The sequence below is a fragment of the Sinocyclocheilus rhinocerous genome, unplaced genomic scaffold (assembly GCF_001515625.1).
Source record: "Sinocyclocheilus rhinocerous isolate Xijiao unplaced genomic scaffold, SAMN03320098_v1.1 scaffold1842, whole genome shotgun sequence".
Lineage (NCBI taxonomy): Eukaryota > Metazoa > Chordata > Actinopteri > Cypriniformes > Cyprinidae > Sinocyclocheilus > Sinocyclocheilus rhinocerous.
In genome coordinates, this window is record NW_015667292.1 from 74,481 (window position 1) to 99,314 (window position 24,834).

At 35.4% G+C, this 24,834-nt stretch overlaps 2 protein-coding genes across 2 annotated transcripts in view; one reads left to right on the forward strand and one right to left on the reverse strand.

The window, feature by feature from the left end:
- LOC107733651 (heparan-sulfate 6-O-sulfotransferase 3-like) overlaps positions 1 to 5,445 on the forward strand; it is a 70,437-nt gene extending 64,992 nt beyond the window's left edge. The window contains exons 2-3 of the mRNA XM_016545378.1: positions 3,217 to 3,994; positions 5,179 to 5,445. Coding sequence (XP_016400864.1) covers positions 3,217 to 3,931 — 715 coding nt within the window. The 3' untranslated portion in view covers positions 3,932 to 3,994; positions 5,179 to 5,445. The remainder of the gene's footprint in view (positions 1 to 3,216; positions 3,995 to 5,178) is intronic.
- Positions 5,446 to 10,415: 4,970 nt separating this feature from the next.
- Positions 10,416 to 11,387, reverse strand: LOC107733620 (2-oxoglutarate receptor 1-like; the record flags this gene model as incomplete). The annotated part of the gene is made up of 1 exon (XM_016545327.1): positions 10,416 to 11,387. A coding segment is annotated over one exon (972 nt), but the record flags the coding sequence as incomplete, so codon positions are not given.
- Between the last annotated feature and the right edge of the window lie 13,447 nt (positions 11,388 to 24,834).

A 24,834-nucleotide genomic window follows, 5' to 3' on the forward strand; every position in this document is an offset into this window, starting at 1 on the left:
TTCATTATATAACATTTAAGCTTATCAGACTAGCAATTGTTTTGGTAAATGCTAATGACTTGTAATGTAAACTTTTGTTAGATCATTATACAACAGCTTAATATATTGATTTTAAACCATACAGAGCCAAAAATTACATAGTGTAGCTCTAAATCAATCCCCAATTACTAGAAAACAGAAACTATCTTGTCAGATGTACAATACAGTCAAAGCCCTTGAAAGCTTCAGGAGTTAGAGAAGGTGAGAAAGAGGCTGTATCTCTATCCTGGACGTCTGTCCTCTCTGGGGGAACATCAGAACTGCCTCATTCACTATTCTTCCAGCACAGAGGCGGTCGCCACCTGCTTCAGTCCCATTCTCCATCAGACCATGACTGTGCCTGGTTCCTCTCTCTTCATTAACGCATCGGCCTGCTGCTAATAACACTGTGGTGGCATTTGTTCCCTCACGTGTTTTTCAAACGTAAGCACAACCGATAACATTATTAATTTTGAACGTGATTAATGTACAAGGGCTGACAATCTAATTTACTGTGAATGTAGATGTATCTTCGACTGTTCTTTACAGAATCAGATACAGCTGTAACTTCTGTTAATAGATACTGTAACAGATAGACAAATTGAACAAATACAAATTGATTATTGTTATAGTGAGTCATTTCAAATGAAGAAATTCTTTGTCTTTATAATCTTTAATCAGAATCCATATGGACTATTGGATTATATTAACCAATAGGCATCATTTTATTAAATTTGGATTTTCACTGGCTCCCTTCTGGTGTGTACTGTAACATGATTCCCAAAATGCATAGTATTCTCTCACCTGGAAATACAAACAAGTTACAGTAAATTATATATCAAGCCCCGCACGTGACATGCAGGGGAAAAAATCAATACATTTTTATTAATTTGTTCCCTTGTTTTAGTTAAATTGTGGCCTCATTTTATCAATTTGTTCCCTCGTTTTATGTAAACAGTGGCCACATTGTACTAATTAGTTCCTTTATTTTAGATACATTGTGGCTGTAATATAAATAAATTGAAATAAAGAAACAATTTGGAACAACGTAGCTAAGATTTAATATGTTAATAGGTCAAAAAACAAAATTTCCCTCACATTTTAAGTGCGGGTCTCTGTAAAAATGGATTGAAAAGGAAATTCTGTTTTAGCTAATAAAAAGATTTTCTCAGCCATTAAGTGCTATGCTATGTAAGTATATGATATTGGAAAAACAAAAATTAACAATGTTTAGCTTACATAAAATTTTGACATAAATTACGCACTGAAAAAGACATGCACACAGTTTTTGTTCTTGAATTTTAATCCTCCTCCATGGTGCACTGCTGAGGACGGATGAATTGAAACATGTATCAGTTTTTCACTCTTCTGTGTCTGTCCTCCAGTTTACAAGGATTGAGAAGATGGTCTTTCTTTGTAAGAGACGCAGTGATGTGTGTAAAAAGAATATGTTCTGTTTTGCAGCCGCTCTGTGCTGAAAGTGCTGGCGGATTACATTGTATGACTGAAATGTGGAAGCTAGATGACAGGTTGATAAGTTAATCATGGTTATAACAGGATTTTATGAGAAAAAATAACACATAAAGCTCCACAGAATAGAGCTGTTCAGTCATTATGCTAATTTGCTCACCAGAAAGGCTAATTCTCCATGGGTTCCGTCTAGAATTTCCCATGGGTTTTTAGTGTAGTTTTTTTTACTTATTTTGCTATTTTAGTTTTCAGTTATGAGCAAAATAAGGTCTGTGGTTCACATTACTTGAAAAAAACTTTTGTTTTTGTTATTCAAGGACTTTAAGCCCCACAAGGATGTAAGACACATTTTACCATGTTTACCTCCATTCTGTAGTCACAATCTTTACTCATAAAATGTTTTTTAATTTATAAGTAAGTTAACTTTACTCAAAGAGACTTTTACATTTTGTTCCATAACATAAATTACTAAATAAATTAATAACAAGGACTCAAAGCACAAGGATGTTAGTTTACATGCTTGACAAATTGTACTTTAGCAATGTATTAGGAAAGTATGTTTTTAATTAGCAGTTAGTCAATTAGGAGACACATTGCCATGTTTACCTTTAGAAATTCTGCAGATTCATTCACAGTTTTAGCATATTAGTTAAGTGTTTTTATGTTTCACTTGATCATTTAGTAAACACCATTCTGCATGTTTTTACTCTCAGTTTGTAAGTAAAGTAAGTAATTGGTTAACATTACTAAATGTGAGTAAATGTGATTAACATTACGACAAGAGACTTTCATGTTTTGTACTATAACATAAATTACCAGTTAAATTAATAACAAGATTTAAAATGTTAACGCGTTGCTATATAAGGACTTAAAACACCACAAGGATGTGAGTTTACTATGAGTAAGCTAAGGCCTGTGATTAACCTTACTTAAAGGGATAGTTCACCAAAAATGAAAATTCTGTCATTAATTACTTACCCTCGTGTCGTTTCAAACCCGTAAGACCTTCGTTCCTCTTTGGAACACAAATTAAGATATTTTTTATGAAATCCCAGAGCTTTTTGACCCTGCATAGACCGCAAGGGTACTACCACGATCAAGGCACAGAAATGTAGTGAGGACATCGTTAAAATAATCCATGTGACATCAGTGATTCAACCTTCATTTTAAGAAGCTACGAGAATACTTTTAATGACTTTATTCAACAATTCGTCTCCTCCGTGTCATTCTGGCGCCATTTTGGAGAGTATCACGACATGTGCGCATGCTTTGATCTGAACGTAAACAAGGCGCAGCGCATGCATTTTCAACGTCAGCAGCACCATGCGCATACGTTGTTTACGTTCAGATCAAAGTATGCGCATGCATCGGGATACTCTCCAAATTGGCAAAAATTACAGTTGAAACACTGATGTCACATGGACCATTTTAACAATTCTTACAACCTTTCTGTGCCTTGATCGTGGTAGTACACTTGCTGTCTATGGGAGAGTCAGAGAGCTCTCGGATTTCATCAAAAATATCTTAATTTGTGTTCTGAAGATGAACAGAGGTCTTACGGGTTTGGAACAACATGAGGGTGAGTAATTAACGACAGATTTTTCATTTTTGGGTCAACTATCCCTTTAAAGAGACTTTCATGTTTTGTTCTACAACATGGCTTACAAACTAAATTGCTAAAGAGAAAGTAAAAATATATTTTTTAAGTAACTGTAATTTTTATTTCAGGAACTTCTACTACATCACCATGCTCCGAGACCCTGTGTCACGTTACCTGAGCGAATGGAAGCACGTGCAGCGTGGTGCCACCTGGAAGACTTCCCTTCACATGTGTGACGGCCGGTCGCCCACACAGGACGAGCTGCCCACCTGCTATAATGGAGACGACTGGTCGGGGGTCACACTGCACGAGTTCATGAACTGCCCTTCAAACCTGGCCAACAACCGACAGGTGCGCATGCTGGCCGATCTCAGCCTGGTGGGCTGCTACAACCTCTCCACCATGAACGAGAGCGAGCGCAACCCCATTCTCTTGGCCAGCGCCAAGAGTAACCTGAAGAACATGGCCTTCTACGGCCTGACGGAGTTCCAGCGCAAGACGCAGTACCTGTTCGAGCGCACTTTCCGTCTGCGGTTCATTTCCGCCTTCACGCAGATCAACAGCACGCGTGCCGCCAATGTGGAGCTGCGTGACGACATGCGCAGACGCATTGAGCAACTGAATTTCCTGGATATGCAGTTGTATGAGTTCGCCAAGGAACTTTTCCTGCAGAGATACCAGTTCATCCACCAGCGTGAGCGGCAGGAGGAGAGATTGAAGAGGCGAGAAGAGAGACGCTGGCTCAGGGAGCGCAGAGTCAACCAGAACAAACAGCCCAGTGTGGAAAACCAACCTCAGGTCACCACAACCGAGGACTATGCCAGCCAAGTGGTCCATTGGTGATACCTCTTGGAAACATGCACTAGGACACAGAGAACGTAATGGCTCATTTGAGGAAGAGTATAGGTAAAATTTTGGGCTCTGTCTTTCAGTTTAGCACTCTGTTTTTTTTTTGTCTTTTTGTCATGAAGCCTGATGCACTGCAAAAAAAAAAAAAAAATCATTGCCTTGAGCAGTATTTTTTTGCCTTTTTTTCCAGGAATTTAAAAAAAAAATTACATAAGAAGCAACATTTTAATTCATATAGTCTTTCAGTTTAGCACTCTGTTTTTTTTGTCTTTTTGTCATGAAGCCTGATGCACTGCAAAAAAAAAAAAAAAATCATTGCCTTGAGCAGTATTTTTTTGCCTTTTTTTCCAGGAATTTAAAAAAAAAATTACATAAGAAGCAACATTTTAATTCATATAGGCTTATTTTCAAAAAGTATATTTTGAGTTACATTTATTTTTCTTACCCTACTTTTTTAGTTTTAAACATTAAAAAAAATTTTACTGCTTAAATCAACACACACACACACACACACACACACACAAAATTAAACTTGAGAAGTAACTCGAAGGTGAGACTTGTATTTGAAGATACAATAACTGTTCAAAATTTTGGGTTGGTACTTTTTTTAGAATGTTTTTTAAAGGCTGTCATCAATCAATTTGTTCCAAACTGCAGTAAAAGCAGTAATTTTGTGAAATAACATTGCAATTTAAAATAACTGTTTTCTATTTAAATATATTCCTGTAAAAGCTGAATTTCAACAGCCATTACTCCAATCTAATATGCTGATTTGGTGCTTAAGAAACATTTCCTATTATTATCAATGTTGAAAACAATTGTGCTGCTTAATATTTTTGTGTAAACTGTGATATTTTTTTCAGAATTCTTTAATTTATTTAAAGTTCAAAAGAACAGCATTTATTTGAAATAGACATTTTTGTAACATTATAAATGTCACTTCTGATTCATTTATTGGGTCATTGCTGAATAAAAGTATTCATTTCTTAAAACTTGCTGACCCCAAACATTTGAACAGTGGTGAATATTCTCTGAGAAGTGTTAATATTTTGCTTTGCACAAAACGTATTAGATTAGATTAAATTCAGCTTTGTCATTGTGCACAGTGCAAGTACAGATCCAGCTTTTCCATAATTAACATTTTTACATTACAATTACTCATTTAGCACTCAGATTTAGTTTTTCAATATTTTTACTGTAAAACTTGGCAAAAATACTGATTAAGAAAATGATTTTTGCAGTGTGGTTTATTCAAGATTTCTGCTGATTCCTTTGCGATGTAATCAAGGCTGCGATGTATAGACTGAAAAAGGAGGATCTGTGCTCATTCGCCAAGCAACCTCCAACATCTTTGTGAAGGATCAACAAACCCTACACCACAGAATTATATAAAGCGACAGCCCTGGAAATGTGAAGGGTGTACACTCAAGATGTGTTCTTACATTCAAAATCAGCTAGGCAGTGAATGGAGTAAAATGCTGACAAGTTTGTAATGCTCAGGCCTGTTGCCAGTAAAGATTCTCAGTAGACTCTCTCTCTCTCTGAGCTCTCTCTCTCTCTTTTAAAAAAGAAGCAAGCTTGCAGCATGGAGACAGTTTGTACTGAGAATATCTAGTCTCTAGTAGTTTCTCAATGATACGTTGTACAATTCAGGGTTAGCAGATTCCGTCACAACAAGAGCCTCATCTGTGACACAGTCGCAGAGAAATGTTACAGTTGCTACTGTAAACACTATATGATATTTAAAAAGTTTTTTCTTCGTTGTTTTTGTCAAGTATTATTTATTGGAGTATGAGTTGCACAAGATGAACATTTAAAAAATGAAATAAAATGCAATGAAAATGAAAGTTTAAACAAAACAGACAAACAAAACCCATACAACTCACTAAGCCACAATTTAATAAATTACAACACAATGCTTATGACTTGAGATATTATGTATATAATGAATGCAAAAAAGTTAAAAATAGCACAGTTGGAATGTGAGAACACTTACGCCCCCTAAAGGTGAAAGAAAATTCACATCACAAAAAATAAAATAAAAATAAAAATAAAAAAATAAAAATTGAGAGACAAAAGATTGCACATGGTTGTTCAAAGTTCAATTGCCTGTCTCATTAGTTCACATTTGCCCTGCAATGGAGCTGTATAAAGACTTTAGGAATATTTGTACACAGGATGAATCCAATACGAAATGCATTAAGCAGCAAGAGAAGTATGTGTTTATTTCAGGAAGATTGAATGAATGGGTGAGTATTTTATGTCTTCCCCAGTGCTGTTTCACACATTTCTGTAGTCCGTCCACACAAAAACTTTCTGAAGCCAGAACTTCCTAGTCACAGGGAATGAAACGCTTGTGGTCTTTACATCCTTGAACCATTGGCGGTTTAAAAGAAAACCTTTTTCTGGTCTGTGCTTTGTGGCACCTTTTAAAAACTAGATCCGCAGATGCTGTGTGCGAATGAATAAAAGATATGAACCCTGCTGATGCAAATCACATCCGGAAAATAATGGGTGATTTTTCTATCCCTAAAAGCAAATAAACTATCTGTATTGCTCATTGTGGTTATGGAGAACATGGGAATGCTACATTTAAAGATCAACGTTTTGGAATGCAGTACCAGAAATGTATGATTGCAGACCAAAAAAGACTATAGAAGTTTACAGTTTTGTTTTCTTCGTTGTTTCAAATGGTTTAACTTGAATCTGTGCTGCTATATGTATTTTTATTTTTAATTATTATTATTTTTTTAATTTGAGCCTTTTTGTGTGAGGCCAGAAGGCCTGAAGTTATGTACCAATGCAAGTTTGTGTGTATCTCTGTGTGTGTGTGTGTGTTCTGAAATGAATATAAGTGTTGCAATGTGTTTTAATTGCTTTGTTCACTTAAGTGCAATATGATATTAAAAATAACCCCTTATGGGAAATACAGATGTTAATAAGTCTGTACATTTTGCTGTTTTGGCTTGTTTGATAAATAGTACTTTACATTTAGCCTTAATATTGTTAATATTATTCATACTTACATAAAGTAAAATAACAAATACCACAAGGACGCATTAATGAAAAAAGGGATGCTCAAATATCTAAAATTCTTTAATTATATTGACCACAGGCTGAAGCATCAAGCATTTGTTTATGCTGCATATTTCACGTTTCAATGAAGTTTTAGTTCTGCTCAGAGGTCTGGCATCACTTGTTTGCAGGTGCCATTTGGTGTGATATTTTGTATCTAATGTAATTGTATTTTTACAGAAAGTGTGGCTTAAGTGTCCAAATGGGGAAAATCTCAAAGGTTCTTTAGTCTCTGTTTTTGTGATTCAACCACTAGAGGGCAGAGAAACTTCACCAATGTTTTACTGTTTCCCAGTATACAGGGTTAAGAAAACTGTAAGTGTGTGAACCACTTGAAATTGCATTGATTGCTCATAAAATGTGTTTTGATCTTAACACAAACAACTGCACTGTTCAGATTTTTGACTAATTGACTAATTTTATTTAAATAATTTTACATTCTATTGAAGTATTTACCTTTTTAAAAAGTTATACAACTAAGCAATTTTTTTCGCATGTTTTAAATAATGTCCACTTACAAGAGATGATGACTCCTAAAAAAAAGTTGTTTTATTCTATACAGTGGTGGTCCCCACTATTGGAACAGCCGAATACTCACTTTACCACAGTACTATTGGTAGTAGAATATCTTAATCATGGGTAACGAATACACATGTGATTTTTGGGTATGTCTAAAATGGAGCTGGTAACTGAAAAACTCCATTATTTAGCACACCTTTATAAGAAACGGAGTGACCTGCTAGAGAAAGGTCATCAGGAGTCAACCTGCACTACAAAATTACATTCCACAATGACACATTTCTGGTAATTTAGCGTGAAAAGATGTCATGTTATAAGACAATGACTTATTCATCCACCGGTTACCTGAAAACCATTTTCCATCTCATGGTCTAAATGACATATCCTGATTATGTCCTTAGTGACAGAAATTGTCCAGTTGTCAGAAATATAATTTTCAGAACACTTGAAATAGCTTTTTCAGTGAAAGATTGTTATGTCTTTGTTACTCAAGTAACAAAGTAGAAAAAGTAGAGTAAAAAAGACACCTGCATTAGTGCCAGAGTATGGTTTTGGTGCAGATATTTTTATTTTGGTTACTGTGTGATAACAGGAAATAAAAAATGATTTTAATGTTTGTTATGCCAACAACAATGTCAATAATTAGCGTGCAGTATTAACAGATGAACTTTGCCATTGCTATTGCGAGTTAGATTTCCTTTAACCATCACCATATGCACAGGAGAGCACAATAGAGCTGTTCAGTCACAACATCAATTTACCAATTAGGCTATTTGCCATTGCTTAAGGAATATTTCTATGGCTTTTTTATGATTAAAGTCAGTGTTAAAGTCCACTTTTCATTTTACAACATAACATACATATATAGGAATTTTGAAACTATTGTGTGCTTTAAAAGAACATTATTGCTAACAAGTTGCCAAATCCAAACTACACTAAGGAAATGGGGTTGTGCTTGACTGTTATCTTGTTAGCAACTTACATTTAAATCACAGTTTCAAACTTCCTGTTTGAGATATTTTTATTTTTGTCATAAATGAGAAACAATATACTATTTATCATCCATATGAATCTCTTCAGTATGTGAGTATAGGTTACAAGAGTGTCCATTTGTGTAAATATGAATTAATAATTGAATCAACTCGACTGATATGATGAACTGAACAAACAACATTGGTCAGCAGATGCTTGTGCACAAAGGATATGCTTTGTTCATTTCGACATCAGTTTTCTGTCAGTGATGGTGTGTACTGTATTTGGTGTGGAAAAGTAGAGGATTTCTCCTAAATGAGCTGATTTACCATGTTTTTGACAGTCCTCACAAACATTACAGTGGAGCAAAGAGCAATGCTCATTGTTGATTGCTGAAAACTGACTGAGCTGAAGGAATGTCAGGCCACTTATACTAATGCTTCCTTATTGTAATGTAATAGCCTATCTAATGTCTACTGTAGTACTTCTGGGATTGAAATAGCTGGAGACTAAGATTTTCCAAGACTGGATGAAGCCTCATGGATGAGTGGAGAAACGTTTTAAATGAATACAAAAGCATCTGACCCAAATGACCCAGAATAATTTCTAGATGAACTGTCTCAAATAAAACATACATAATTTTTTTTGTAACTTTAAATGAATTTTTTCTTGGGCCTATATATATATATATATATATATGGGAATATATATATGGGGATATATATATATGTGTGTGTGTGTGTGTTTAATACTTTTTTATAATTTAGATATATATAGTTAATAATATTTACAATGTAATAGTTTTACGTTACCTTAATAATTGTTTGACACTAATTCATTTAAACTTTTTTTTAAATAATGTTCACAGTACAGAACAAAGCAGCAGTAATACAGAATACAGTAGTTAAAATGCTATTACCCACTATTTTACATTTTGTACAAGTCTGTAAAATGATACCAGCATTAATATACATATATACACAACTGTTCAAAGTTTGGGGTCGGTAAGATTTTTCTTTTCAAAAAAATTAAGAATTTTTTCTTGGGCCTATATATATATATATATATATATATGGGAATATATATATGGGGATATATATATATGTGTGTGTGTGTGTGTTTAATACTTTTTTATAATTTAGATATATATAGTTAATAATATTTACAATGTAATAGTTTTACGTTACCTTAATAATTGTTTGACACTAATTCATTTAAACTTTTTTTTAAATAATGTTCACAGTACAGAACAAAGCAGCAGTAATACAGAATACAGTAGTTAAAATGCTATTACCCACTATTTTACATTTTGTACAAGTCTGTAAAATGATACCAGCATTAATATACATATATACACAACTGTTCAAAGTTTGGGGTCGGTAAGATTTTTCTTTTCAAAAAAATTAAGCTCCCCCCCCCCAGCAAGGATGCATTAAATTGATTAAAAGTGACAGTAAAGACATTGATAATGTTACAAACATCATTACATCATTATCGTTATAACATTTAGTTTTAAAATAAATGTTGTTCTTTTGAACTTGCCAATCATCAAATAATCTTGAAAAAAAAATCTATCATCATTTTCACACAAATATAAAGGTAAATTAGTAATTACAATAAATGTTTCCAAATAAGCATATTCAAATTATTTTTAAAGCATTATGTGACTGGAATTCAGCTTTGCCATGACTGGGAATAAATTACATTTCAAAATATATTAAAATAAAAAAAGTTGTAAAATTGCATAATATTCCTGTTTTACTGTATCAAATAAATGCAGCCTTTGTGAGCATAAGAGGCTTCATTCAAAAACCATTCAAAAAATCTTACCAACCCCAAACTTCTTTATAGTGTCTATATACAGTGCATATGCAGTATACACGCACTTTATAATATATAGACACTTAATGTATCAGATCCTCATGAGGTCTTTCTTTGTCATGTTGTTTGGAGAGTGGATTACAAATATAGTGCTGCTTGTGCGCTCCTTCCTGTGCACAAAGCTCCAGAAAGCCTGCTGAAATTTGTCTCCTGCCAGTGTATACAGTGCTAGGTTGAAGAAAGTGTTGAGGCCAGCCAGGGGTCGTGACAAAATGTATGCTGCATGGATGCCTCTCCTCTGCATGCATGACACACCAGGTCTGCGCAGGCTATCCACCCTCAGTAAACGCATGATATGGTATGGCAAGAAGCACAGCACAAACACGACCAGAATCAGAATGGATAGCATGCGAACTCGGGAACGACTCGGCCTGTTTCTGGATATGCTGCTGCCCAGAGAGCCTGCAATGTGAGTGTAGCTCCAGCACACCACCAGCAATGGCAACACATATCCGAACACTGTGAGTATCCAACCGTACCACCACACCACCTGTGGATCATTACTGGCGAAGTCAAGGCATTTTGTCATGTTGTCCTTCTGCTGTACAGTAATCATCCCTAGCATCGGGCCGATCTCCACCAAGGAAATGGCCCACACTGTCAGACAAGCCAAGATGGCCCATCTTTTCCTCCCGATCTCAGCAGCCTTCAGCGGGTGCACCACTGCGACGTAACGGAAGATGCTGAGGCAGGTTAGGAAGAGGATACTGCCATAGAGGTTGTAGTAGAAGCAGAAGCGGATGAAACGGCACATTAACTCTCCCAAGGTCCAGTGTGTAGTAACGTAAAACTGGACCAGCACAGGTAAACTCAACGCATACAGCAGATCAGCTACTGCCAGGTTCACCATTATAATGCTACTGCTCTTCCAAGGCCTGAGTTTTGCCAGGTAAATGAAGATCACCAGGAAGTTTCCCACAAGTCCAACTACAGAAATGATGCTGTACATCACTGGCAGATAATAAGCCTTTATGTAGTCATCAATTGGAAGACAGTCAGTTGAATTCGTTTCCAGACCCGCCATTGCTTTCTCTTGCTTCTTGAGGACTAATACAGAGAAGTGACAATTTTTTACACTGAAAATGTAAATGTATCTTGTTTATTTAATGAATAAAGGTAGCCTTATATCACAGTATACTGTATATAAGTATATAATTGAAAAATACAGAACATAAAATATAAACTTAAAAACACACTATGCAGTTATCATGGTACATTGATGCATTGACGGTATCAGATATTAATATAGTTTGATATATAATGTTTTGGATAATTAATGATTATTCACACAGCACTTCAAAAAAAAAAGTTTTTTTTGTTCAACATTTGTTCAGATTCATTCACTGATTTGTTCAGTGGCACTTTCTGCATGTTAATGGCAATGAGGTGCCTTTTGTGTGTTATGAATGAGTCATTGAATCATTTACTCAATCGATATGGCGAACTGAACCAACAACAGGAATGACATTTTGTTCAGTGCTCAAAATGTGCGATTTTAAATTTGTGAAGACACGAATCACACACTTCACAAAGTCTAACACTCATAAATGAAAAGTATGATCAGTACAAGTGAATGAATGCCGGCTAAAAATGCCGCTTAATGGCCACAAGTGGCCTTTATTGGAATATGAATTTCGTAAAGACATTCGAAAAAAAATACACGTCAGTGAAAAATATGACACTAATAACAAATATGAAGCAGTACTGTACAAGTGATAACGATTCTGCCTCTTACCATATTTGTTCTAAAATAGAGATTCGGTCATGGTTGAAATAGGCTGTTAGCAGAAATTAGTGCAGAACAGGAAGACAAGCTGATGTTCTATCAATAAACTGTGGCTGTATTTGGTACAAAAAAAAAAAAAAAATTAATCATTTTTCAATGATACCATAGTAAACGCCCGAATAAATATAGAGCCATATTTAATCATGGTATTATGGTATCATGTACAAACAAATCAATGATATAGCCTATGATGGTTCTTTTTTAAAAGTCTCAGTCATTAACATACACATTTCAATAGGTTTCAACATAAGATATTTTACATGAATTGTAACTGGAATGATCTTCCCACCCCTATCCGGAATGCTGAATCCCTGACAATTTTCAAGCGACAGCTGAAAACTCATCTCTTTAAACGCTACTTGACTTCATCTTAAAAAAAAAAAAACTTTTTCTTTCTATTTATTTATTCCTTCCCTTTTCTAGCTTGTACTTATTTGAACAATGCCTAAAACTTGGTATTTCAAGCACGTCCTGTGTCTGTTTGCCTCTTTAAGAAGAATCGCTTTATGTATTCCCCAATTGTAAGTCGCTTTGGATAAAAGCGTCGGCAAAATGACTAAATATAAATGTAAATGTAACTCACCAAGTGTTGTTGATCCCTCACTTTCCCCTCAGGATAGTTTTCAGTCTTTAAGTGTGTATGGATGTGACATGAGACATGTAGTTGTCTTATCAAGTATCATCTGTGTTTTTGTATTGTCTGCCTTCACTCCCTAGAAACATACGTATGTGGAGTGAGTCAGCTTCTTCATCACAGAAGTGAGCTTTATGCCTTGAGTTACTATTTAACATTTCCTGAAACTTCCTAATACACTCACATTTCCTCAAACACTTCACGAGAAACTAGAGGTCTTTATAGCCCACACAGTACACTGGGAGTGGAAGACCTATGTGATTATTCATTTGACACTCATAAAGATGCAGTTATCAAAATTGTTTCATGCAGACCCACCTTCATGCATGTCACTTGGGACAAATATGTGCAATGCTTGTGTGGAAAAATGATTCAATCTGAATCAAAGGTCACCAGTTCAGATCAGAGAGAGACTCTGCAGCTAACGGTTTCAGTCTGCAGCTAACAGTATGTTTGTTTGTAAAAATCAGGTACACATGAGCACATGTACTGTTAAAGCACCCATTTATTTATGTTTTATAGATTAAACCGGGAAGTTCTTAAACACACCCTAAGGTATGAGGAAACAGGAGGCCAAAAATAGCCAGAAGGTCTTAAACTTTACTGTTTATTGTGTGAAATTGGTGTGCTCATCCAGCCAAAGATTCTCCTGCAGAGTCTCTTGTCTCATTGAGATCGCACAACCAAAAAAAGCTGGAAAATATCTATTGACTACAATGACAAATGTTGAAAATCAGATTAAAGGGATAGTTCACCCAAAAATGAAAATTTGATGTTTATCTGCTTACCCCCAGGGCATCCAAGATGTAGGGGACTTTGTTTCTTCAGTAGAACACAAATTATGATTTTTAACTCCAACCGTTGCAGTCTGTCAATCGTATAACGCATGGCAATGGTAACAAAATCCAGAAACCGAACAGTATTTATATAATTTTTTACCTCTAATACACCACTATGTTCAACTGTCTTTGGGCGCGCGCACGGCATCCGGTGCGTGAGGTGTGTACGCGCTCTATATCCCTTTAAGAGTAAGTGAGACACAAGTCCCATGAAGAGTGTAAAATGAGTGCTTGTGTTTGAGTGCTCAGCACAAGTGCAAACTGTCATTCACCATTGTTTAAAAGACTGGGGTTTGTAAGTTTTTGAAAATGTTTTTTTAAAGAAGTCTTCAATGCTCACTAAGGCTGCATTTTCAAAAAATAAATTGTGAAATGGTAAAAAATACAGTAAAATTAGTAGTATTGTGAAATATTCTATTGTAATATATTTTAAAATGTAATTAATTCCTGATGGCAAAGCTGAATTTTCAGCAGCTACACTCCAGTCTTGAGTGTCACATGAACCTCAGAAATCGTTCTAATGCCAAGTAAATGTACACATCTGTACGAGCATTGTAACCTGAATAAGACCTCATGTCCTGGTGATCTTTCCATTAGATGAAAATACTAAACATGCATTGGTCAAAAACAAACAGACCGACAACAATACATTTGCAGTAATATTTGCTGTGCACCAGTCACTAATCATGTTTTACCACTAGAGGGCGAGCAGTATTAAGTTTTAAAAAATACCCAGTTACCAGGATTTTCAAAACTCCATTCTCACAATAAAATAAAGGGGAAAAAATATTCATATATATCCTTGTGGTTGCCGTTTCCTGAACCAGTGAAATAACTCCAGCAATCTAAAATCTGATTACTGATAACATACTGAACCCAACTTCCAGACAACTGTTATTCCCATGACGATCCGTCATCTAGAACTACCTGATCTGACAGTAGTTAGACAAATTGTTCCCAATACCTGGAGAAAAGCTGACTTTAAAAAGAAGAAATGACAGAAGCATCCATTATTATAACTATAAGCAAAATAGTAAAGTAAATAAATAGTAAACTATAAGCAAAATAGTAAAAAAAAAAAAACAAACAAAAAAAAAAAACAAAGGAAAGAAAACAGTTTGAGAGTTAATGCTTACGCTGACATAATATATATTTTTTCAAATTTATGATTTTTATTTAAAATAGAGATAATAATGAATTGAAAACAACTGTATATCTGTTACAGTTAAAATAGTTACCAGTAAATAGATTTCCCCTTAATAAAACATAATAATTAGCAATATTATGTTCCACTGGTTGATTACAGGAGATGATTAAGAGGGTGTTGAGTGTGGATGCATTCAACAGTGTATAAGTATAAGCCAGATGGCCATCAGTCTCCAAACTTCATTTGGCAGACAAGGTTTTAGAATATATATAATACTGTACTACCTTCATTTTAAAACAATACATTTACATTTTTACATTTATGTGTTTGGATGCTCTTAAAGTGACTTATATTGCATTTAAAGTTCACATTTGATCACTTTTTGCCTTCCCTAGGAATCAAACCCATGACAAAAACTGACTGCACTCTGAAATTCTTTCGGACTTAAGTGCAGTTTGAGATAATATTGAGTGAATCTCTGGAGGAGACGCATATGAGTCTTTTTCTCAGAAGAAAAATGTGAGACTTAAGAAAAAGTTTTCTCTGTTTGTTCTTTGTCTCTTTGTTTAATCTCATAGCTGTTGGAGAAACAATTTAAACATTAAAGGGATCTCATTTGTGATTTTTCTTTCTTATGGAAGTCATGCACCATAAGATGAAAGAAAGAGCCATTTCATTTCAGCCAATGGTGTTTTTTTTTAAATTCCAGAACACACTAAGAAAAGAGATCATTCACTTTGATCTGTGGCATTTCAAGACTGGTTTCTATCTTGAAGGAAAATCTTGTCATTTTCAATGGCTAAATCGACTGGACTGGTGTCGGGTCTTTCTGAAAGGACAGACACTTCATTAGCGGGAGTTTCTGTGTGGTTGACGTGATGACAGATTAGTGTGTTTTTCTGTTGAGCAACTCTGTGTCCGCTCTCTCCAGGCAAAAGCTGGAGTTCGTGAGCAAATTATCTGAAAAAGCTGAAGTGTGGTGTTCATGTGAGATTCTTATCAGAGCACTAAGACACACTCTAATGGGTCTTGACCAAGACTAGAATATAAATTAAGGATGCACTAAGCAGAAGCTAATTATTTTTTTTCTTCTGAGCAACGTTGATTTCAACCTACATATTTTCAAAATTTGTATTGTTTATGCTTAGTTGATCTATCCGTATATTGAAATTCCCAGTGGTTATTTTTTTAAGCTTTTGTTATGTTTGTTTGTACAGTACATCCTGAGTAAACTCTTGGCAAAAACTAAGCTGGTGTTTATTGCTTCGACATCTACTTTTATGAAAACTGAACGTCAAGGCATTTTATTTTTTGTTTGCTATTAATTTTTCCTATTTCTCTCCTTTCTGAGTCTGCATGTGCATTTGTGATGTAGGACTTTGGGAATATATGTGTTGCATTAAACATTTGCACTTTCTCTTCACCTGTGTGACCCCTGTGAACATCATACATGGAAGCTCACGCTATTCACATTACATTTTCAAATAACCCACATGTGCATCATTAGCGTCGTGAGCCCGGCTCTGAGATGATGTTTTAGAGCACAGCATCACCTGGACAGTCCATCATGCAGCACTGCTAATGGCATGGTCATGCATTTTTAGGCCATTTGGACACAACAAATGGATAAACAAATAAATAATTTTACAAAAATGTAAAGGACAGAGATATTACACTTATAGAATACCGGTATGTTGAACCACCAGCATGATCTAGCCATTAATTATGACACATTTAGCTGATAATGAACAATTGTTCATTTTAGCAGATACACACATTTAAAATGTACAGTCTTTCTCTTGTAGGAAAACAGATGAAAATATTGTACAGGTATATTATTCAGGTACATTTCAGATGTTGTGCAGCTTAATTTCTTGGCAGAACCATCTTAAGTGATATGCTAAGTGTGCGACAGCACAGGGCCTCGTGCCAAAATAAAGTGACAGCTGACTTGATGTAAATGATGTAAATGATTTTGTTCTTCTAAAACTTTAATATCTAAAAGTTATAGCTAATAGAGTGTATCATGATGCTGTATTATTCTGATTGTTAAAAATATATTATGCAGTAGAACTTTCAATTTCAGGAAAGGAATTTTTTTAATTTATTTTTTAAAAATAATTACACACTTGTCAAAGTTGATATTGTGGTATTATATATGGTCAGACACTTGCATGTGTCATTATATTATTAACATTTTGCCAAAATCAAGCTCAAATGGAGTTACAAGGTTATAAAGGTTCAACTTACAGGTTATAAAGTTTATTGGAACAATGCGGGCATAAAACAGATAGTTCTGGTCCTTGACTCTGATTGGTTGAGCCATGTTCGAAGCTGAAAATTACTCTACAACATACATTTCTTTGTTTCTGCATGTTGCTCGGCAACCACTTTGTTGTTTGTTTGTTGTTTACATATCTATGGTCGCAATTATACGTTTCTGAAGAACTAAATTGTTTGGCTGAAGAATAATGTTTTTATTAACATTATTACATTTTATTTGCTTTGTTTTACTTTGTGAAACCTTGCTACGTATGTGGAATAACCATTTTATAAAAGCAATAAGCCCCGTGAAGCCGTGGATTACAGTGAATTTATAACAGCTAAGGGGGTCCACGTTGTGCCTAACAACACCCCTTAGCTGTTATAAATTCTCTGTAAACCACGGCTTCACAGGGCTTATTGCTTTAGGAGTAGGCTACTTGATATGACTTGAGGACAAATGCTTGAGTAAAGTTGCATCCCAAATGACGCACTACACACTATAGATAAGCACTTACGCACTATCAACTCAGATATTAGGCTACCTGAGAAATTCAAGTGAATACTAGAAATCTGTGCTCATTTAGGAACGTACAGTTTTTTACGTGTCAAAAATGGATTTGCACCGTTACTTTCGGTTAGATGCATGTGAAAGTTGCATTCTTTACTACAGTAAGGTTACAGCAGCATGATTGATGGAATAGGCTATGCTTACACCTTGGCTGCATCCGAAAACCTAGGCTGCGGACTTGCTGCCTTACTACCTTATCAGGCATTGACTTTGCAGGCAGCATTTTTGCACAAGGCACCTCAGGCTTCTGAGGCAGCGTAACGGTTTAATGATCTACAACAAAATAGAACGAGTTTTGGTGATAACTAAATTAATATTTAATTACTATAATAATGATTTCTCACTAGAAATAACATCAAAAGTGCAAAAAGTTAGTCAGAAATATAAATTTACACACAAACTGACCACCAAATGCAATTATCAGACGCCATCTTTATTTTTTAGCTCAACCGTCACAGAATGGAACGCAGAGGATTGTGGGATATCAAAGGCAGTGAAGGATAGGCTACATCTATGCTGCCTTCAAAATTCGATCAGAAGAAGATACCTCCGGAGACAGGAAGTAAAGCAGAATTTGGATTCGGACGTGCCTTGATGCCTTCCTGCCTTGGAATGCTGCCTCCGAAGGCAGCATTTTAGAGCTTTTGGACGCAGTCGTTATTTCCCTACAGCGGCTAATGAACCAGATGTCTCACACATTTACACAAAACGGCTTACTTTCACATTGAAAAATAAGGTGGATAAGCTAAAAAAATATAAACATCACAGATGCTAATCAGTGCATGAGCTCTGATGTCAACACAGAGTCTTTTCCCCTCATGTTTTTTGGTGCCATACTTAATTGATGCCCTTGCAGCAATGCTTAAAAAACATCTTAAACCAGCCTAAGATGGTTTACTGGTCTTAAGTTCATCTTAAATCTGGCTATGGTGGTCTGAGGGCTGATTTTGGACTACTTTAAAATGGGCAGGCTAGGAGAAAGCTGGCTGTCTATCTAACAAGGTGCTTGGCAAGGCTGGTTAAATGTTTGTGCACTTTCAGCTGAGTAGAAAGTAAAAAAAAAAAAAGTACTTATAATTTCATAGGGTCTTCAAACCTATAAACCTATCATGCTCCTCGATTCCATAGATTATTGAAAGATCTCTCATGTGATTAGAGCATGTCTCACCTCAAGATATTTGTGACCCTGGACCACAAAACCAGTCTTAAGTCACTGGTGTATATTTGTAACAATAGCCAAAAATAGATTGTATGTGTCAAAATTATAGATTTTTCTTTTATGCCAAAAATCATTAGGATATTAAGTAAAGATCATGTTCCATGAAGATATTTTGTAAATTTCCTACTGTAAATATATTAAAACTTACTTTTTGATTAGTAATATGCATTGCTAAGGACTTCATAAAAATGAAAAAGGTAAAAAAGCTATTTTCCCCCATAAACCATAGACTTCCCAATGGTCTGGAAAAAGCCTTGAACAGCATTTAACCATGCATGTAAGCAGTTGGTTATGGCTCTGCATTAATGTAAGGTTAAGTCTGTCAGACTCCTACAATGAGCTCTGAACAAGCTCACCAGCCCCTGGAGATAAGATTAAAAAGTGTACACTATATGCTATTGACTTTTTCCTTTGTTGCAATTTATAATAGAGTATTTGGACTCTCTGACCTAAATTGTGACCCTGGACCACAAAACCAGTCTTAAGTCACTGGTGTATATTTGTAACAATAGCCAAAAATAGATTGTATGTGTCAAAATTATAGATTTTTCTTTTATGCCAAAAATCATTAGGATATTAAGTAAAGATCATGTTCCATGAAGATATTTTGTAAATTTCCTACTGTAAATATATTAAAACTTAATTTTTGATAAGTAATATGCATTGCTAAGAAGTTCATTTGGACCACTTTAAAGGCGATTTTCTCAATATTTTGATTTTTTGCACCATCAGATTCCAGATTTTCAAATAGTTGTATCTCTGCCAAATATTGTCCTATCCTAACAAACCATACATCAATGGAAAGCTCATTTGTTCAGTTTTCAGACAATGTATAAATCTCAATTTTGAAAAATTGACCCTTATGACTGGTTTTGTGGTCCAGGTTCACATTTAATATGGCCTGAGCTTTGCTCCAGATACTGAAGAGCTTCTTGCGAAATGCGAGAAGGCTGCTTTGTAGTGCTTTAAAGCCTTTTGGGTGTTATAAGTTTCATAAGTTACTTTTTGTCTCACTTTTAAGATAAAATGAGCCATGTCGAATAGCATTTCCTTTGGGAAAAATTCACAGTAGGTTATTTAAAAGTTAGCATATTGTGTTTGGGGGCATGGTACTGACCTCAATTTTTGGCATCCTCAAAGCTTTCCTTCCAACAGAAAAACACATTTTCATTAGTAGCTACTCAACACAGAGCTTCTAAACGACCACATATGGAAACTCTCAGTGACTGGACTACATTTTCCATTCTTTTTATTAAGACAGGAAGGTTTAAGGGCAGAAAGCATTTTTTTTTTGGCCCCATTAGCTTAAAGAGCATAAGGATAAGGATCGGATGCAGTGCTTACAAAAGAACATCTCCACACCCTTGTTCTAGATCTGAGGACCACAGATGATTATCATCATCACAGCTCTAAGCTAATTGCAGAAGTACAACACCAATGCAAAACAACAAGCACAAAAGAGAGGAGAGAGAGATATGGCAGCTCCTCCACCAACAAACAACTTCTTGCACATGTGATTAACGGAGTGTTGCTACAGCAACTGAGGTAACGCAGCGTTGCTTGTAATTATCTTGCAGTCAGGAGGAAAGTTCGAAGCAAACTAGGTGTTTAAAGGACGGGACTTGTGTTATTGCTTAGAATGCTGATGCATAATGAGGTTTAGACGTTTTAAATTGCCTATAGGAAGTTCATTTGTGACACTTCTGTCCGTTTCATTGAGGTTTAGAAGTTTTAAATTGCCTATAGGAAGTTCATTTGTGACACTTCTGTCCGTTTCATTGTTCTCAGTAAGTTTACCATTCTAAGGGCTTCTGCTCTCGTGTCAGTATATTGGAAATGTGCTGTTCTATTAATATTAGAATAAAAATAGCTTTTTTTTCTCAGTCCATGTATAAACACATGGAGTTGATGCGTGTTAAATTACAGTACAGCCGAAGCCTCCGTGCAGTGATTGAGCTGTCCATTGGTGACACTGATAGTAATCGCTGTGTAAGCTTAACATTCCCCTGAGGTAAATGTTATAACTGCAATTATCATGTCATACAGATCTACGGTATACATTATCGAATGCATTTTTTTAAACATGAAATAAAAAAAGCTCGTCTCTCTTCAGTGGCTTGGAAAAAAGGTACCGTACCTAAATAGGATAAAAGAGTAAGTGACTATTAGTCTCTGCTAACTGTGCCAGCTGTTAAAAAGTTGCTACGGATGAATGGACAGAAAGTTTATATATATATATATATATACATGTGTGTGTGTGTGTGTGTGTGTGACACTCTCTGTGAAATCCAGGCTAAAGTCTCAAAAACTGATAATGAGATAGTCAATATTAAAGATTTACATTTTCACAGAATGTTATTTACCTTATGAAAGATGATTTTATGTAGAAAATAGTAAATCACACACACACAAAAAAGACTTTAGCTGGGTTTTCACCACCAGGGTCACACACACACATATATATGTGTGTATATTTTATGTAAACAGTCAAAACATTTTTTACAGTGCATGATTCAACATGTTATTTGTGCTGAAAAAACTAATATCTTAATATGTAATGTACTTTTCTTTTATGCTGTGAAAAATGGAATAGGTGCTCTTATGCCAGGGTCACACACACACATATATATGTGTGTATATTTTATGTAAACCGTCAAAACATTTTTTACAATGCATGATTCAACATGTTATTTGTGCTGAAAAAACTAATATCTTAATATGTAATGTACTTTTCTTTTATGCTGTGAAAAATGGAATAGGTGCTCTTATTCAGTTCAGCAAATTAACATCACGCATCGAATAAAATTCAATAGGAAGAAAAATACTAAGGAAAGAGTAAGAATTTTAGAGTCTGATAATGTCTCTCAATTATAGTATTAGATAGGATGATAAGCTGCCCACATGCAATTTTGTAAAGGTCATGGTAGCCTACCGTTTTCAACAGGACACATGCAGTTAATACACAGGAGCTTATGTATCTGTTCCTCAACTTATTTTCCTTATTATACTGTCATTGTCAGTCTAAATGCACAGCATATAATTTCAGAGACTAGCCATCAAGAACTGTGATGGGTGTCTGAGGCTGGAATCGAACTCAGGTCTTCTAATCAATTGAACTGCCTCTTTTACCACTGAGCTATGGTGGATGACAAATAACAGATGGACCCAAGGGCAGAAGAATAACATGCAGGCTTAGATGACTGAAAAAGTGCTTTACTGAGGAGTCCAAGTTCAAAAGTACAACAAAAAGGAAGCCGTGCTTCCACAGAAAAAAATACAAGAAACAAAAGATGAGCAAAAGGCAAATCCAAAAACGGAGGAATCAAGTCCTAATGAGTAGTAATACAATTAATTCTACAGAAGCTAGGGCCACCTAGTGGCTGGGAGAGTCATTACATGGCATAAGTGTCAGTGCCAGCTAATGGTTGGGAGAGTCATTACAAGTCAGCACCAACTAGCGGCTGGGAGAGTAATTACAAGCTGGAGCCTTACAAGAACTCAACATGTTTGTTAGGCCAAGTTGTGCATTCTAAACTTAGTAAAAGTTCTAATTGGTCCATGGTGTTGATTTCATAGTTACACCCATCTGAAAAATATAGACTGAGCTTCAGGTTTAAATATTCTTCAAACTAATGAAACTATGTTTATAATTAATTTTAACTAGTGGAACAAGCAAAAAAATTATGATGCTTTTCACTGAACTCAACAGACTGAATAAGATTCAATGATGCAAAGGTACTGACTGAGAATTAATTATATTTAATCAACAGAATTCACTTTATTTGTACAATTACTGACTAACAGAGCTGCAAGGTGGTATGTTTTTATGTCTGTTGGTATGTCTGTTCGTGCATAGATAAGATCCCTAAAGTTGCAAAGACTAAAGTCTCAAACCCAAAGAGATATTCTTTATAAAAGTTAAGACCTAAGTCCTAAAACGCCTTGTTTAAACACGCCCCCACATGTCTACATCACGATGTGGGAAGATTTGCATAACACCCGGGAACGAGGGTTACCATACGTAACCGAGACGTTCTTCATGCATTTTTATTACATATTTGTCTATGGGCCGAGCCAAATCAAATAAAATGGCTCACAGTAACACTAATTCCTGTGTCTCTCCTATAGTCTGCTCTTCCCATTGGTCATTGTTGCTCATTTGCCTAAGTTTTTAAAGTTTTGTTGTATTGGTAGACATAGCCACCTTTGCTGTTGTCAAGATGCCAGAATTTGCCAACTCTTCTTGAAACTGAATGACTTCTGGTTGCTTCGTCATTACAAATTGCTGAACATTGCTTTAGACAGAAAGCTTCTGTCTGACATATTAAGTTACCAAACAAGTTATTTTGTTTGTATGTGAACTTTACTGGCAGGTAAATGAGAAATGGTTGACATCACAATAATAGATTGGCATAAACATACAATTATCACATCAACTTACTAAAAGTATATAGTAAATTGTCCATTGAAGTCTATACATTTTTTTTTCAAAATTACTATTCGCATCAACCTTCCTCATGCTCCTCCTCCATTATTGTTGTGGCATTGTTGTTAAATAAAAAGATAGACAGTATTATCTATCAGAGCAGAAGAAACATAAACATTGTCCTTTATGTACAATATTTCACCGTAAGTCTTAATCAAATGTTAATGCTTCCACTCAGAGAAGCTTTGAGATTTTTTTAAGTTTCATTCTTTTTCTTTTGAATACAAATGAGCATAAATGTCAGCACAAAGTATACAATGGGGCCCAATACGCATAGGAACTCTAGTGTTTACAAGAACTGCTTGGTTTAATCGAAGCCACAAAGCTGTTTGGAGAAAGTAGAACAGCGCTGACATTTGAGTGAAGCAACACTTGAGGCTCACTAATTATTGAGCAGGAGCTTTCCAAAAATGCTTTGAAGAAATCAAGGAGGAAGCAACCTGAGTGCATAATATATATTTAGAGGGCATATATAATTATAAATAATTCAGTTTTATATTAGCGTTACAAATATCTAAATGTCACCTTATAAAGAATGAAAGTTATTAAAAATTAACCATTATAAAAGGTATTAAAATGACCTGTTTTGTGTTTGAATATATTTTGAAATTTAATTTCTCTTATGGCAAAGCTGAATTTCACTGTCTTCAGTGTCACATGAGTGTCACATTCTGCTGATTTGGTGCATAAGAAACATTTCAGTTATTATCAGTGTTGAAAACAGTTGTGCTACGTAGTATATGAGTAAACCGTGATACCAAAGAGCATAATTTATTTGAAACAGTCATTTTTTGTAACATTATAAATCCCTTCTCTGTCACTTCTGATCAATTTAATGCATCCGTGCTGCTGAATAAAAGTATTAATACCTTTAAAAAATCTTACTGACCTCAAAATTCTATTTGTTGATTGTAGCCTATACATATAGTCTTAAAGAGGTCATCGGATGCAAAATGCACTTTTACATGTTGTTTGAACATAAATGTGTGTTGGCAGTGTGTGTACACAACCACCCTATAATGATAAAAATCCACCCAATGTTTTTTTTTAATCAACTAAAATCATTCCCCCTTTCTCAAATCAAGCCGTTGTCAGCTTCTTGTCTGTGTGACGTCACACAGACCCAGGCCCCACCCACGATTGTTGATTGACAGTAGCGTTTCAGCACAGACTGGACAGGGCTGCGTTACACTCCGCTTTTAGACATGCACTCGAGAACTTCCCTAAGCACTACCCCTCGGGGGAATCCCCGCTGCCATTTTGAAGTGTGTTCCACTTCGTGAAGTGGACGAGGGAAGTTTATATGGACAGACCCTTGCTTTTAGACATGCACTCGAGAACTTCCCTAAGCACTACCCCTCGGGGGAATCCCTGCTGCCATTTTGAAGTGTGTTCCACTTCGTGAAGTGGACGAGGGAAGTTTATATGGACAGACCCTCGACCCCTCGATTTTGACCGAGGGAGGGAGTCTGGTTCATATGCACACTTCAGGCCGCTCCATAGACC